This window comes from Perca fluviatilis, chromosome 1 (assembly GCF_010015445.1).
Source record: "Perca fluviatilis chromosome 1, GENO_Pfluv_1.0, whole genome shotgun sequence".
In the NCBI taxonomy this organism is placed as follows: Eukaryota; Metazoa; Chordata; class Actinopteri; order Perciformes; family Percidae; genus Perca; species Perca fluviatilis.
The window spans coordinates 8,246,191-8,261,000 of record NC_053112.1 but is presented as its reverse complement, the minus strand read 5'-3'; the positions used below and the strand labels follow the sequence as shown (position 1 = coordinate 8,261,000).

The 14,810-nt window shown below is 40.7% G+C and overlaps 1 protein-coding gene across 3 annotated transcripts in view; it reads left to right on the top strand.

The window, feature by feature from the left end:
* LOC120558849 overlaps window positions 1-14,810 on the top strand; it is a 128,167-nt gene that overhangs the window by 32,126 nt on the left and 81,231 nt on the right. For 2 of the 3 annotated variants that reach the window (XM_039800144.1, XM_039800153.1), the window contains one exon: window positions 7,987-8,331. In XM_039800144.1, coding sequence (XP_039656078.1) covers window positions 7,987-8,331 — 345 coding nt within the window. Of the gene's footprint in view, window positions 1-7,986; window positions 8,332-9,978; window positions 10,096-12,410; window positions 12,708-14,810 lie in introns of those variants that run through there. The other variant, XM_039800161.1, reaches the window with a different exon arrangement.

Here is a 14,810-nt window from a genome sequence, read left to right as displayed (position 1 = left end):
AGACTGTAAAAATAGTTGTATATAGGCTAGTTTTATACAATGTATGGTCCAGTCAGAGCTTACAGTCATGTTACCGTATGGACTACTTTCTATCAGACGCGGAGGGATAAATCAGTATAAGAGCGCGCACCTTGGTTCTCTTAATACATCCATGCTCTCAAACCGTCTGATGATGCGTTTAATGCCTAATTGTAAGGTAATTTCCTCAGTTTTACATAAAACAAACAACCTACATACAATTTAATTTAGTTGAATCATGTATCCTTGGGTGGTTGGGGATGATTTATCTCATAAAATGTTTGGCAAGAGTGACTTTTAATGTAGGATTAAAGTGTGTTTTCTTATCACATTCTATTGGTCTCCTGATTTCCTTCAGCACTTAAATGCACCATTTAGCCTACACCAAGCGATAGAAATAGTAGAATGATACGTTAAGGGCAGAGCAGCACGATACTCGAGACTCGGAGAACTGAGACGTCTGTTTGCAGCCAACGGAGTTCCTGAGGGGTTTCTTCAACTGAACATCTCACAGCTTCAAGGGGGGGTGGCAATGAGAGCCTCTCTCGGATAATAATATATATTCTCGAATCTCGATCAGATTCATGATTGCGCTGACAAGAGTCAGGGTAGTTGTCAAAACGTCTTTAGGTGATCTGAGGAATCTCCACAGTTGAATCCATTTCTTCCCAGAAGTGATGAAGACGTTTACTTCTCTCCTGGACGTGATGATGAAGATACTTTTAATAACTTTTCTCCTGTTTCCTGAAACTATCCTGGGTGAGTTTAATTCATATGAGTTTGCTCCTTTGACACAAGTTAACACAACTAATCAGTGTGAGGGCAATCTGTGAAGATTTAAACTGAACTGAACTATATTAATACAAGAGCTTTGTTTCTGATTAATAAGATTTTTTTTGTCGTTTTTTTATGCTCTGGTCAATTTTGAGATTTTGGGCTATTTTTCTTCCATAACATGTCTTCTTTCGGACTTGTGGTGAAAAAAAGTCCAAAATACACATTTAGGTCTTTATTTTAGCCTACTACACTTTGTCTATTTGCGTCTGTAGATTTCTCCTAAATTCAACAAAAGTTGGCGTCTAACCCAACATAGTTAGACAGGGTGGAAACCATGGTTTCCACCCTGCTCCCGTGTATACAGTTCACCCTGGGAGCGCACTTCACCCTGTAAAGGGGTTTTTACAGACGCAGAGATCACATTGGTTACATACGCGGGAACGCGCATGTGGGGCAGAGAAGCGGAGTTTAACCATTCATGATTGCGCTGACAAGAGTCAGGGTAATTATCAAAACATCTTTAACATTTTTTTGTTTCGTTTTTTTTATGCTCTGGTCAATTTTAAGATTTTGGGCTATCTTTCTTCCATAACATGTCTTCTTTCGGACTTGGGGTGAAAAAAGTCCAAAATACACATTCAGGTCTTTATTTTACTACACTTTGTCTATTTAGCCTACGTCTGTAGCTTTCTCCTAAATTCAACAAAAGTTGGCGTCTAACCCAACATAGTTAGACAGGGTGGAAACCATGTAGCCTATGGTGGAAACGTTCACCCTGTAGGAGCGCACTTCACCCTGTAAAGGGGTTTTTAGACTAGACGCAGAGATCACATTGGTTACATACGCGGGAGCGCACATTGGTTACATACGCGGGAGCGCACATTGGTTACATACGCGGGAGCGCGCGTGTACTCAGAGAAGCGGAGTTTAACCATTGCAAGTAGCTTATATAAGAAGAGTTTAACTGCTGCACTTCGAATTGACCAAATAGCGACCTCGACAGGGTTTCCATAGTAACAGGGGACTCATTTATCTACAGAAATAGGTTTATTTGTCTGTTACATTATAAGGCGACGTGGGAATTGTTTAATAGGATTGTGGATTAATCGACAGTGTTTTCCAAAGTTCCATATTGCCATGCACCTTATTTAGGCCGACTGATAACACGACGTCACATTTTTTCCTTTGATCTAGGCCAGCCTGCCTCCATCTGTCCATTCTCTGTGTGGTCTGACAAGGATGGCCCGTCTTTGCTAACCCGTCCCTCCCTGCCCTCTAACCTGATTTCTGTTTTAATTTAATTTAGTTTAATATGGCTTTTCAATTAACAGCTTTGTTCACCTGTCTACCATATGGTTTACACCTGTCTACCATATCAGGCGGGTTTTTCACCTGATATAATGTGTACCCCCTCCCCTAACATGCAAAGGATCTGGAAATATAGCCTATGTGAAAAATATAGCCTGTTTTGGATGATAGTTACATCTAGTGGACAAACGAATAAACTGCTTGTCAAATAAAACCTAGTTAGGCTATCATAAAAAAGTTGCACTGTTTGCATGATAAAATGTATTCGGATAATCCTCAACAATGTAGGATAACTGTAATCTGATTACACATTTTTTATTGTAATCTTGGTTGATTATAGTTACTTGATTTTTGTAGTCTGATTACGTAATCCAGATTACATGTAATCCGTTACTACCCAACCCTGAAAAATGTAGCCTACAACTAAATACAAATATATATTGACATTCAGATGGAGTAAATTATGTCCAACAACATACATCTATGGGAGGTCTGTATTCTGATATCAAAATCTGATATTATCTTGCTCGGAGGCGCTGCTTCTCCTCCTTTTTTTCTTCCTGCCAAGTCTTCATCTGTAACATGACACCACACGGTCAACTGGTGTTGTGACAATGTGCAGCGGGCGGCTCCTCCCAGCAGGCTGCAGCGGGGTGCGCTTGCTGCTGCTGCTGAAGAAGACAGCTTTCAGTTTCAGTTTCAGGAAAGTTTGGAAGAGACCGCTGGCGTCGAAAGACTGCGCAGTTTATAAATAGATATAATATAATATAATGTTACTGGACTTATTTATAAGTTCCTAGAATTGTGTGCGTGCAACTACCAGTAAGTAATACAGATGTTTGTTGTTCTTTTTACCTCATAATAATAATAATAATGTTACACTGTGTTTATTGCACTGCAGTAATGTCGTGGCACGTTGCTGCTCGTTATTGTCTAATGGCGGAGCCTCGCGCTGTTTAGAACGCGCTATATTAACGGAGGTGTTGCTCTGCAAGCCTTACTGTCTCAATTTAAAAATATTGGCTATACGTGCAGTTTAGTGTCCCAAATTATTTTCCAAAAACTGAGTGTCCCAAATGATGAGGGTCTTATGTGAGACAGGTTAGTTTATTATTTTCCAAAAACTGCGTGTCCCAAAGCTACCATAGAGCTACCATCTGCGGGATCAGTGTTCGAACTATACCGTGGCCTTCGGGGGAGCCCACTTTTTTTCCATGCGGGGGGGTCGTGCGCTTGCGATATACTATTATACTTTATCGACAGGAGTAGATAGGTCAAATAGCAAACAGCCAGCCACAAATAGTCTATAAACAAAGCATCAGGCTGTCTTTGAGCTTTCACATGAACAACGGTTAAAGTTACTCAGGCTACCGAAGAATACCAGAACTCCTCCGTTCAATTAGACCTTAGCGACGCACCCCAAGCTTCCATCCTTAACAAACAGTGAATTAGTCGTGCTACACAATTTCTTAGTAAAACCAAAATTAATTAAACTGCCTTGTTTTCTTTTTGCCATGGCTATATGATGCTTACTGCAGAATGGATTTCAAGGATTTTGCGCGCCGATTAATGGCCTCCAACGTTTATATTTTTTTTACGAATCTTTGAGTTAACATCTTCTTATATACTGTCTATGATTAACATGAGTTGAATTTGCACCACAGCGCCGCCACGCCTTGATGCTCATAACAAGAATAGCATATTGAAGTGAATTAAGTTCGAATCGCCGACATGCATGAATGATATTTTTGCAGTTTTACACATAATAATCCACGATGATCACATTACAAAAAACAATGTGTCAAAATGACACATTGTCAATATTTTTAGAGACCCCCCAAAATTCCACAAATCACGTTTTCAGGGGAGCCCATGTCTTATTAAGGGGAGCCGAGCTCCCCCTAGCTCCCCCGTAGTTCGCACCCTGTGCGGGATTATGACTGAACGTCTGTGACTGGGTCTGGGTGCGGCCGGAGAAGCTCCGTAGTGTTTCTAAAACGAGTTTTGAGGGGGGTTAGGAAAGTAGTCCGATCATGATTTCTTTAGGCTACACTGTGAATTGTGATTACTGTGTGTATTAGTGCCGGGAAAACAGAACGGGGAACGGGCTCGCCCTGCCATTTTTTCGCTTGTAAATAATGAACATTTGCAACAATATGACGTAATGAATGACTTTTTGAGCAGGCAAACTTGTCACGCGCACTCTAATTACTATAAAGCACCTGTTAAACAGCACAGGTGGTTTAGCAGGTTCATAATTAAGGACATTGTATGGGGGAATTTGGAACACTAAACTGCACGTATAGGTATGTACCTATAGGGTACTACTGCATTTCTAAGTTTTGTATTTGCTTAGTAATAAGCATTTATTATAACACTGCATTATTATATACCTGCTGGGCATGTAATAACTATTTGACATTTCTATAGAGTCTACATTTGACTGATTTCTGCCTGTATCTCTGTTTCAGAACCACACACACTTAAACCTTTAACATCTGGTCTGCTTTCTGATGGTGGCCACAACAAGCTTTTAAAGACCAGCCCAAATATACAGTCCTTCAGTCACCAAAACATGATCTAAAAGCTGGAGCTGAACATTAATTTGAGATGGGGACTAACATCATCACACATGAATAATATTTAGCTCATTGAAGCCACAAGAGTCTCAGCTTTCCAGTTATGTATTGTGTTATTAAGTGGGATTTGTTTTAGAAATCTTAATTATTGACTTTTTTATTACATTTTTGTTATTTCAGATAAAATCTGATTTCATTAGCCCTTTTAATAAGAGGACTCATCTGTTATTTTCACAGTTTATAAAGGAATAGTTTTCACTCATTTGTCTGCAGCTCATTCTGTACAAAATCCTGAGAAAGTCATGTATTGAATCGTGAGTTGAGTGTATCTTTACATCCCTGATGATATATGTAGAAATATTCAAATAGACCAGACACAGACTTTCCCTCGCCAACTTTGGAGCATTATTCAGCCCCCTTTCTGACAAGCTCTTATACATTTACTCAGCTCTATCCTAGTTAGGGACATTTCAGTAACAATACCAATTTATCTGGATATAAAGAGATTCTCAGAGAACTTCTGCTGTAAATTATACAAACATGAAGCAACCCTCAGATATTTGTTATGATGTGATAGCAATAGTTGGATTAAAGTCCCTTTTCCTGAACATGACTTACATGACAGTCATTGACAAACTACAACAGTCCCCAACAAGACCAGACCTAGCACGTGATCAGGCCGCTGTATTTACAAGCCTCACAGATGTTGTGGTGTTATTATTTACCATTCAAATATATTTACTGACTGTCTTTCATAGTGAGCGGTGCATTGTTGTAAATGTGGGGGCATCAGATCCCACTTCTACTGGAGTCTTTGTTAATCATCTTTATTTGAGGGAATTAGATATCGGCTTCTTGAGCCGTGTGTCGCCAATGCGCACCTTGGTTTGAATTATGTTTTTATATTTTTTTATTTGCTCTCACGATCGCTTCCCACTATACAAGGTTGCAACTGAAATAAAGCAACGACAGTTTATGGAAAGGACAAGTGTAATTCTGGTCAGATCTTGTTCTGACTGATGAGGAAGTGATATTAATAAGAGTTGTGATTTACGCATTTACAGCGTCGGCTATTTTTTTTTTTTTGCCAGCTTTTCTTCCTGTTTTAGGAAGCCCTGACTGTATTGCATTTTGCCTGTAAAACCAGTCTGTGTTCTTCATATTTATGGAGAATTATAGTTTGCTCTTCTTGTTTATAATATGCGGCTCTGGTAGATGTTTGCGATTGGTCGTGATGCGTAAACCCCGCCTCTTTTATGTGAACGCGCGCGTCGCTGGATTGGGAAACCCTGAGTTGACTGAACTAGTTGATAACCAGCGTTGTGATACAAGAGACATAGACTAGACTAGACTAGACTACTTTCGATTTCGACAAAGCAGTGAAGTGTTTGTGAATGATCATAATATTTGTTGTTGAAAGTAACGCCAGCAGCTCTTATCGTAGCCTATGTGAAGTCGTTGAAAGATAGTTGGCCTACAAACCAATCCGTATTTTTTGGCCTATAGGTTTATATATTGTATATTTAGTCCTACTTACGCCCCAACCAACCTCTAACTTCTGATCCTTCTGTCTTTTTCTGCAGCTTTTCTATCACTAATCAGAAAGACTCTCAGAGCTCAAACCACAATCCTTCCTCCTTCTTCTGACTAATGGCGCCATCTTGTGACAGACATACATTACTGTATCTGGCTTTCAGTCCTCTGGCTAGTCATGTGTTATAAGAACCACAGAAGAAGTACTATATATATTTCCTCTCTCTGTCCTGTAATAAGTGAACTCTGAGCTCATGTGTTTGTGACTCTTCACCTCTGTCTCCTCTCACAGGGAGAAGATGATGTAGATGATGATGAAGATGATGATCAGCATCTTGCTGCTCATCATCATGCTGACCTCCTGTGTCTCTGGTTAGTTTACAGCTTCACGTCATTCTCCACTAACACTACACAAAGAATGACTAAAGAGTCCACAGAAACATGTGGAGATGGAGTTTAAAGTTGTCAGTGTGTCTGCTCCTCACGTTCCCTCTCTGTCTCCTCGACAGGAACATTTGTAGTGAATGTGACCCAGAGCTCCTATCAGGCAGAGGAGAACCAGGACATCACACTGGAGTGGACCTTCACCACCAACAATCACACTTCCTACAACCCTCTTTATATCTTGTGTGAACTGTTAACTGATCTCAGACCCTTCAGGTCTGTTTTATCTCCATGGAGGAGTAGAGGTCCCAGAGTTTCAGGATGAACAGTTTGCAGGACGAGTCCAGTGGGACAAAGACGTCCTCAGAGAAGGACGACTCAGACTCCATGTGTCCAGACTCAGGACTAATGATTCGGGACTGTATGTGTGTAAAGTGTTCACGAGTTATGGGTTGAGCTCTGGTAAATGTTGGCTTAATGTCTCTGGTAAGTTGATTCAGGAGAACTGGAGTTTTTCTGTAAATATTTTTCACTCATTTGTCTGCAGCTCATTCTGTACCGGGGTCCATATTCAAATACACCAGACACAGACTTTCCCTCGCCAACATTTAGCCTAACTTTGGAGCATTATTCAGCCCCCTTTCTGACAAGCTCTTTTTTTTACTCAGCTCTATCCTAGTTAGGGACATTTCAGTAAAAATACCAATTTATCTGGATATAAAAGAGATTCTCAGAGAACTTCTGCTGTAAATTATACAAACATGAAGCAACCCTCAGATATTTGTTATGATGCGATATCAATAGTTGGATTAAATTCCTTTTTTTCTGAACATGACTTACATGACAGTCATTGACAAACTACAACAGTCCCCAACAAGACCAGACCTAGCACGTGATCAGGCCGCTGTATTTACAAGCCTCACAGATGCAGTATTTTCCTTCTCAGTGTTATTACTGTAGGACAGCTGTTTGTTAGTGTTATTACTGTAGGACAGCTGTTTGTTAGTGTGTCCTCCCTGTTGTGGGTCAGTTTATGACTTTACTGTTTTATACAGATTGGTGAATGACGATAACTGCAGACTCTCAAAATCAGATCTTTTAGATCACTTCTTAAAACCTATTTTTATAGACTATATGTGGACTATAGGCTTTCATGTGAGGTCTCTTTTTATTGCTCTTTATTTTAACTCATTTTATTCAACTTGATATATCTATCTATCTATCTATCTATCTATCTCAAACTGTCCCAGTTGATCCATTAAATATATTGTTGAGGTGGAGCAGCACATTCTTCATTTTAGGAATAGTTGGAGAACTGAATGTAAACCATCAACTCTGGTCCTTCAGAGGTGTTAAAGCTGTGTGAATGTTATGTCTGTTTCTCCAGGAGAGCATCGTCTCACCTGTCCTCAGACCATAGAGGCAGCAGAAGGAGATGATGTCATTATACAGTGTGGTCTGGACCCCCCCGTCGACTTGTCTGACTACACGCTGGATGTGGCGAGACTCGACCTCGGTGACGATGATGGTGATGTCTACTGCTATCGAAGAGGAAAGGACCAACAGGATGACCAGATGGATCGATACAGAGACAGAACAACTCTCAACCATGAAGACCTGATCAGAGGCATCGTGACTCTGAAGATCTCCTCAGTAACTCTGTCTGATAGTGGTCCATACAAAGTCTACGTCCCAGACCTTAGAGCCAGTTTTATCGTTAACATCACTGTTGGTAAGCATGCTGAGTTTATTGGTTTTATTTGGATACTAAAAAGGTTTCCAGCACATCTGGACCTCCAGTAGAAGAAGTGACCGAGTCACAAGATAATCGGACTGTGGGAGATGTGTGTAAATGTGTTTTTTCTTTAAATCACGAGCAGTACACTATGATGAATGATCAGAATGAATAACAATGAACAGGGCTGGACTGGGACAAAAAATTGGCCCTGGCATTTTTGGCCCAGGCGGCCCAAACCCACCGTGATTGGTCAGACACATTCCCTGCAGACAGTCCTCTTAAAATATGCATTCTATGATATGAGTTGCCTAGTTATGATTTGTATATTTATGGTATTTTCTTATTTTTTATTATTGATATTTTATATTGTATTGCCATTATTGTTATTATTACTATTTTGCTTAATATTGGCTTAACAACTTTAAAAACAGTTTACTGTTAATTTTAACTATTGTAAGATTCATATTTTGTCGCTTTGGACACGTGTCTGCTAAATACTATAACCATAACCATAACCCTTCCCAAAAACTACAATAAAGCTGAGAGTAGTATATGTCCTGGAAAAGAGCCCCAATACAAGAGAAGCTAATTAAGCCATTCAAGGAACACTGATGCTTGAATCATCACTGATTTTATAGATCACAGACTTTTCAGCTACCCAACAGGCTAACCGCTAGCATTTTCAATGTAAGCTTAAACAGGTTACCTGACAGCCACTAACTTAATGTTACAGCCAAACTGCTTGTTGTCATTATGACGTGACACACACACACACACACACACACACACACACACACACACCCTCCCTTCCTGACAGTTAATTTGCCTACTCCTTACCACATCGTCCTCTACTCTCTCTTCCATCTTTTCCTCCCTCGCTCCTATGGCCCTGTCATGGTCACTCTCCTCCTCCTCCTCTTCTTCCCTGTCATGATGCTGTTTCTACTTCTCTGTATAGCCAGCCACCTCTCCTCCTCCTCCTCTTCTTCCCTGTCATGATGCTGTTTCTGCTTCTCTGTATAGCCAGCCACCTCTCCTCCTTCCTCTACTTCAGGTAATGCTGATGTTGAAGCAGCTACTACAGCCCCAAACATGTTAGAAATTTTGGCACATTTTGAGGAATCCGCCTGTAGATTCTTACTCTTTTTCTCCTGTAATTTCTCTGCACCTCCCTTGCACTTTGGTGGTCGTTTGTCCATTTTAACGTGAATGCTAAACTTCCAGCATAACTATTACAGCTCCTCAGGGCCGGGAGGCGTGGCCATAGTGGGATTCGTAAATTTGCGGCGGAGTGGGGAAGGGGGTTCCTGGATTTGATCGGGTCAGGCCAGTGCCAATAAAGAAAATGAACCAATGGGCCGCTGTGAGTTCTTTATGGGTCGGCCTATTCATATCGGTGATTCGGCCCAAAAGTGCGTCGACCCTCCGGGAAAATGCCCGGTATGCCCGATGGCCAGTCAGTGAAGAGGGGGACCTCGGAGACTGGTTTGGGATAAACTACTCCAGCCAGAGAATAGGCTCTGAGAGGATAATTTAATTTAGGAGCAGAGAGATTCTGACAGTGGATGTGTATGTTGATAAACCCTGGATCACCTTTTGAAACTGTCCTTCTAAACTCAACTCTGTCTGATATTTCTTCAGGCTCTGCAAAGGAGGAATCTGTCTGGATAATAGTGTTGGCCTGTGTCTGTGCTGTTGTTATTGCTGCTGCTGCTGTTGGTGTTGTTCTTCTTCTCCTGGTGAAATGTGGAGTCATCCGTAAGTTACAAACTGCTTTACAGCATTTTATTATCAGTGGGGAAAGTAACTTGGAACATTTAATCCTTAACACCCAGAAAGAGGTATATAGGTCTTATATTGGACCTGATCACAATGTTTGTCAACTCTCCATTGTCAACGGTTCCATAAAATGCTCTTCGCAAGTAAAATGAAGGATCAATTAAGTACTTTTATTGAATTTTGAGTGTTTTATTCAATTAATAGCATTATTCAGACTAAACTTTGACAGTCTGGGATTATCCATCAACAAACATCTCTTTGATCTTAACTTTTAAACAAAATAATTCATGATTTATGCTTTTATAACACAAGTGGGTTAGTCTCAGTGTTATATACTGGCGCTAGTGAATAAAAGCACTGAAAACGTAAAAAAAAATGAAATATTTTTGAAAATAAGCCAAAAAATGTATATGTGTAAAACTACCGCGTCCTGTACGTACAATTTAACAGCGCTGAGCAAACAAGGACGAGAATCAACTGGACATACTCTCGTCTCCTTCATCTAAAATACATGTTTGATTCTTTCATGTGTCAACACTTTGATTAACGTTAGCTTGGAGAGCTAATGTAGCTGTTGGGGGAAAAGGCCCCCCTCCCAAACCAGCAGTCAGTCTGACTGGTGGTGAGATGTTGCTGTTCCTGACGCTAGATTTGGTTAATTGAAGACGCTAGCAAAGCATTTGAAACTATCTTCCCCTGCGAGGTTGTCAGCTGTGTGTCTGCCTGGTGTAGTCTGTGTGTAGGACGGCTGGTTTAACCCCCATACTGCACCTCACCGTAACCTCACGGTCCCGGTGGTCTCCGCTGTGTCCGGCAGAGAGCCACGAGCAGACAAAGAAGAGCATCTGAAAGAGAAACTACAGTTGAGAAATTGACTCGTATAGCATATTTTAAACGGTTAATCATTTACGTCCCTATTTTTCATTTGGGCTGGGCATTGTTCAAAATCTTTTGATCCGGTGCCAATTTCGATACCTCCGTTTCGATGCCAGTTCCTTAACGATACTTTTTTCCATACCATATGTTTTAAATAACACTGGTTGTGCTTTTGGATAGGGGTGCACCAGTCACATACTCAGGATTGGTATCAATTCCAACTTTAAAAATTAACACAAATAGAGAAACCTTTTTGCCACAACATGAACATATTATAAATAATAAATAAATAAACAAATTACATTGTGTACAGGCTAATATTGAACTAACCAAAATCTAAAGGAATGTAATGAACAAAGACTTTTTAGTGCAAACTCAAAACAAACTCTACATGAACTAATGGAGAACTAACTTAAGTGCAAAGGAATGTAATTGTAATTGCCTTGTTGCTGAAAGGTGCTGTAGAAATAGTTGTGTTGCCTTACAACCTCAGCCTGTCAGTCAGTCCTCAGGGCAGAGAAACCACCATTCTGCCTGCTCGTCTCAGAGGAAGTGTAACGTCAACAGCACAGCGACTGCTTTCTGATCGCCATTAATATCATATCACGGCAAACGCTGTCTGCGTGAAGTTTAGAAAAACTGTAACCACACCTGAAACCCCTTTATCGGCATCGCCGTGACTCTCTGTGACATCAACAAAACTGCAGAGCCGACGTGTGTGTGTGTGTGTGTGTGTGTGTGTGTGTGTGTGTGTGTGTGTGTGTGTGTGTGTGTGTGTGTGTGTGTGTGTGTGTGTGTGTGTAGAGGACAGATAAGCTTGCGCTCAGACGCTTTTGGGACCCAAAGATAAATAATTTTTCAATACTCAAAGGATCTGAGTATTTTTTTTGGTGCCATAAAAGTATTGATGTTCGGTGCCCAGCCCTATTTTGCATACATTTGCTAAAATGTGATATCAGAAAATACCGTCCGTCTCTCAGGGTTTCCGCGGTGTCTTAAAGTCTAAAACTACTAAAAAGTATTGTGTTCTTAAATAATGAACAGGTCTTAAATGTTCCTACATCCGTGTAATGCCACCTCTGATGCTCGTTGGAAGCATTAGAGAGCAATTCTGTGGTGTTTTGATAGTCCAAATATAATTTGCTGTATATACGTACAGATTTTTGTTACTGTCTGTGTCTCTTTTATTCAGTTTGAATATTTATTTACTTTGCAAATACTTTTGTGACTCTGCATTTCGTTGTTCTTTAATGTCGTGATATAGGTGTTACATTTCATTGATTAAAGGTCTTAAAAAGTCTTAAATGTGACTTGTTGAAAGCTGCAGAAACCCTGCTCTCTACTTGTTAGCAGCACACACAAACCTTCCTGAACTGTTGAGATGTAGCGTGTCACAAAGTGGTTTCATCTTCTCACAGGGAAGAAGACGACTGAAGTGAGGTCAAACGATGAGATACCTGAGGCCAGAGGAGGACGCAGCCTACTGTAGACCCACACAGCGCTGCAGGACACGGTCTGAGAGAGTTGGTGGTCCATATCAGACCATACCATGTGTGTGTCAGTGTGTAAATGTGTGTTTATTTGGGTTATTGTTTCAATCAGTGTGTCTGTTTTTGGTAAAGCACCCAGGCACCTTGCATTAGGGTTGGGCGATGTCCCCTAAATTGGCAGTTGACGATGGTTACAGTAAAACATCGTGATGGACGATGATATCGTCGTCGGGCCCGGGGGGGTAGCGGTAGCTTTACATAAATATTTTTTCCTACTACTATGGGCCAACAGTTAACATAGAAACGATTAGAGATACATGTAGCATCCAGTCAATATTGAGAAGGCCAGAACTGATGGTTAAATGACCTTTATTGCCGTCCGTGTCATCAACCAACGTAAGAGCTGGGTAAAACAAATAAACCATGCATTACCGTCACATTTCAACCATTACACAGCTCCTTACATTAGTTTCAATACGTTAACATTATCAAATTATACATTTCCGCGATAACATTTGAAATAGCTCAAATATATTTCTCATTAACTCTAAGAACCTTGTTCCCCAATTGACCGAAGGCTAAATCTTGTAGTTTTAACTGTTTTTCCGTGGCATTTTACAGTTTTTGACCATGAACCTTTTCAGACTTTTCTTTCGTCTTCTTCACCGTTTTTGTCAAGCTGATTTCCGTTACCATGCTTCCGGTTTCTGTGGTTACCAAAATAAAAGCTTGATACCGTAATAATAAAACATTGTAGCCTAGCTATAGTCAAAATAGTGTTTAACTACCCTGTTGGCCTTTACACTCCCACCAAATTATTTGCTGTTACACACATAAAAACACAAATAATTTCTTCAAGATACTTAACCAAAATATAGAAATAACCTTGTAAACATGTTACAACTATAACTTCCACATTTCAATACACTTAAGCCGTCAAATTTACCTTTCACAATCTTCTAGTAGCAGAACTAACTTATGAACTGGGCGTTCTACTACAGACATTTTGTTCACACGTTGACCCCTTTTGGTAAGATTTCTGTCTGCAAAGCCTATTTTGACCTTTCTGACGAGTCCATCTGTATCTTTTACAGTGTCCAATATTCGTCCAAGTTTCCACTGGGATCGTGGCTGCATTTCATCCTTGTCCATTACTATGTCGCCTATTTGCATATTTCTTTTAGGCTTGTGCCATCTTTGTCTGACCATTATGTTCTGCAGGTACTCCCTTTTCCATCTGCTCCAAAACTGTTCGAGCAAGTACTGTACTTGGTACGCCATCGTTTTTGTGGCATACAAGTCCTCCTTAATGAACTGTCCTGGGGGAGGCAGAGGGGTTGAGGTTTTCATTGTGACAAGATGATTTGGAGTTAGCGCGCTCCAAACTGTTTGGATCGTTGAGACTGTCTGTTGTAAGAGGCGGCTGTTTACTATAGCAGCTGCTTCATACAAGAAGGTTCTGAGTGAAGAGTCGGTGAGTCGACCGGGTGCAAGAGCCAATGTTGCATTAAGAACGTTTCTCACAGTCCGGATCTGTCGTTCCCATACTCCACCTGCGTGACTAGCATGAGGTGTGTTTAGGACAAAGTCACATTGTTTTTCTGCAAGGAAGGTTGTCAGTTTGTCAGTGTCAATTTCACCTTGTGCTGCATTCAGTTCGTTTTTGGCACCTACAAAGTTAGTACCCTGATCGCATTTTATTTGTCTGACAGAGCCTCTTATAGCGATAAAGCGCCGGAGTCCATTTATAAAAGCGTCCGTTGATAGGTCCTCTAGCATTTCGACATGAATTGCCGCGTGAGTAAAAGCATGTGAAAAGGAGGCCATACCCTTTATATTCTTTCCTTGCTTGTTTGGTTAGGAACGGTCCAAAAACGTCCATACCACAGTAAGTGAAAGGCGGAGAGTGTTCAATTCTTTCTGTGGGTAAGTCTCTCATTTTTTGTCCTTCCACAGGTCTCCTTTGTTTTCGACAAAACACACACTGGCGAATGTAGGATGCAACCGTTTGACTCAACTTTGGAATCCAATAGCCATTGGATCGTATCTCGTTCGTTGTGAAGCCCTTTCCCTGATGATTGACCCTTTCGTGACAGTGGGCAATTATCAGTCTTGTGACGTGATGTTCTCTAGGAATGATTGTTGGATGTTTAAACGAGCTAGGCAGGGATGAGTGATGGAGCCTTCCTCCCACCTTGAGCACATTGTCTTTATCCAAAAAGACATCCAAGTTGTACATTTTGTTGTTCTTTGAAAGTTGTTTGCCTTTGTTTAAGGTCTGTAGTTCGTTTTGATATGCTTGTCTTTGTAAGTCTTTAATAATCACAG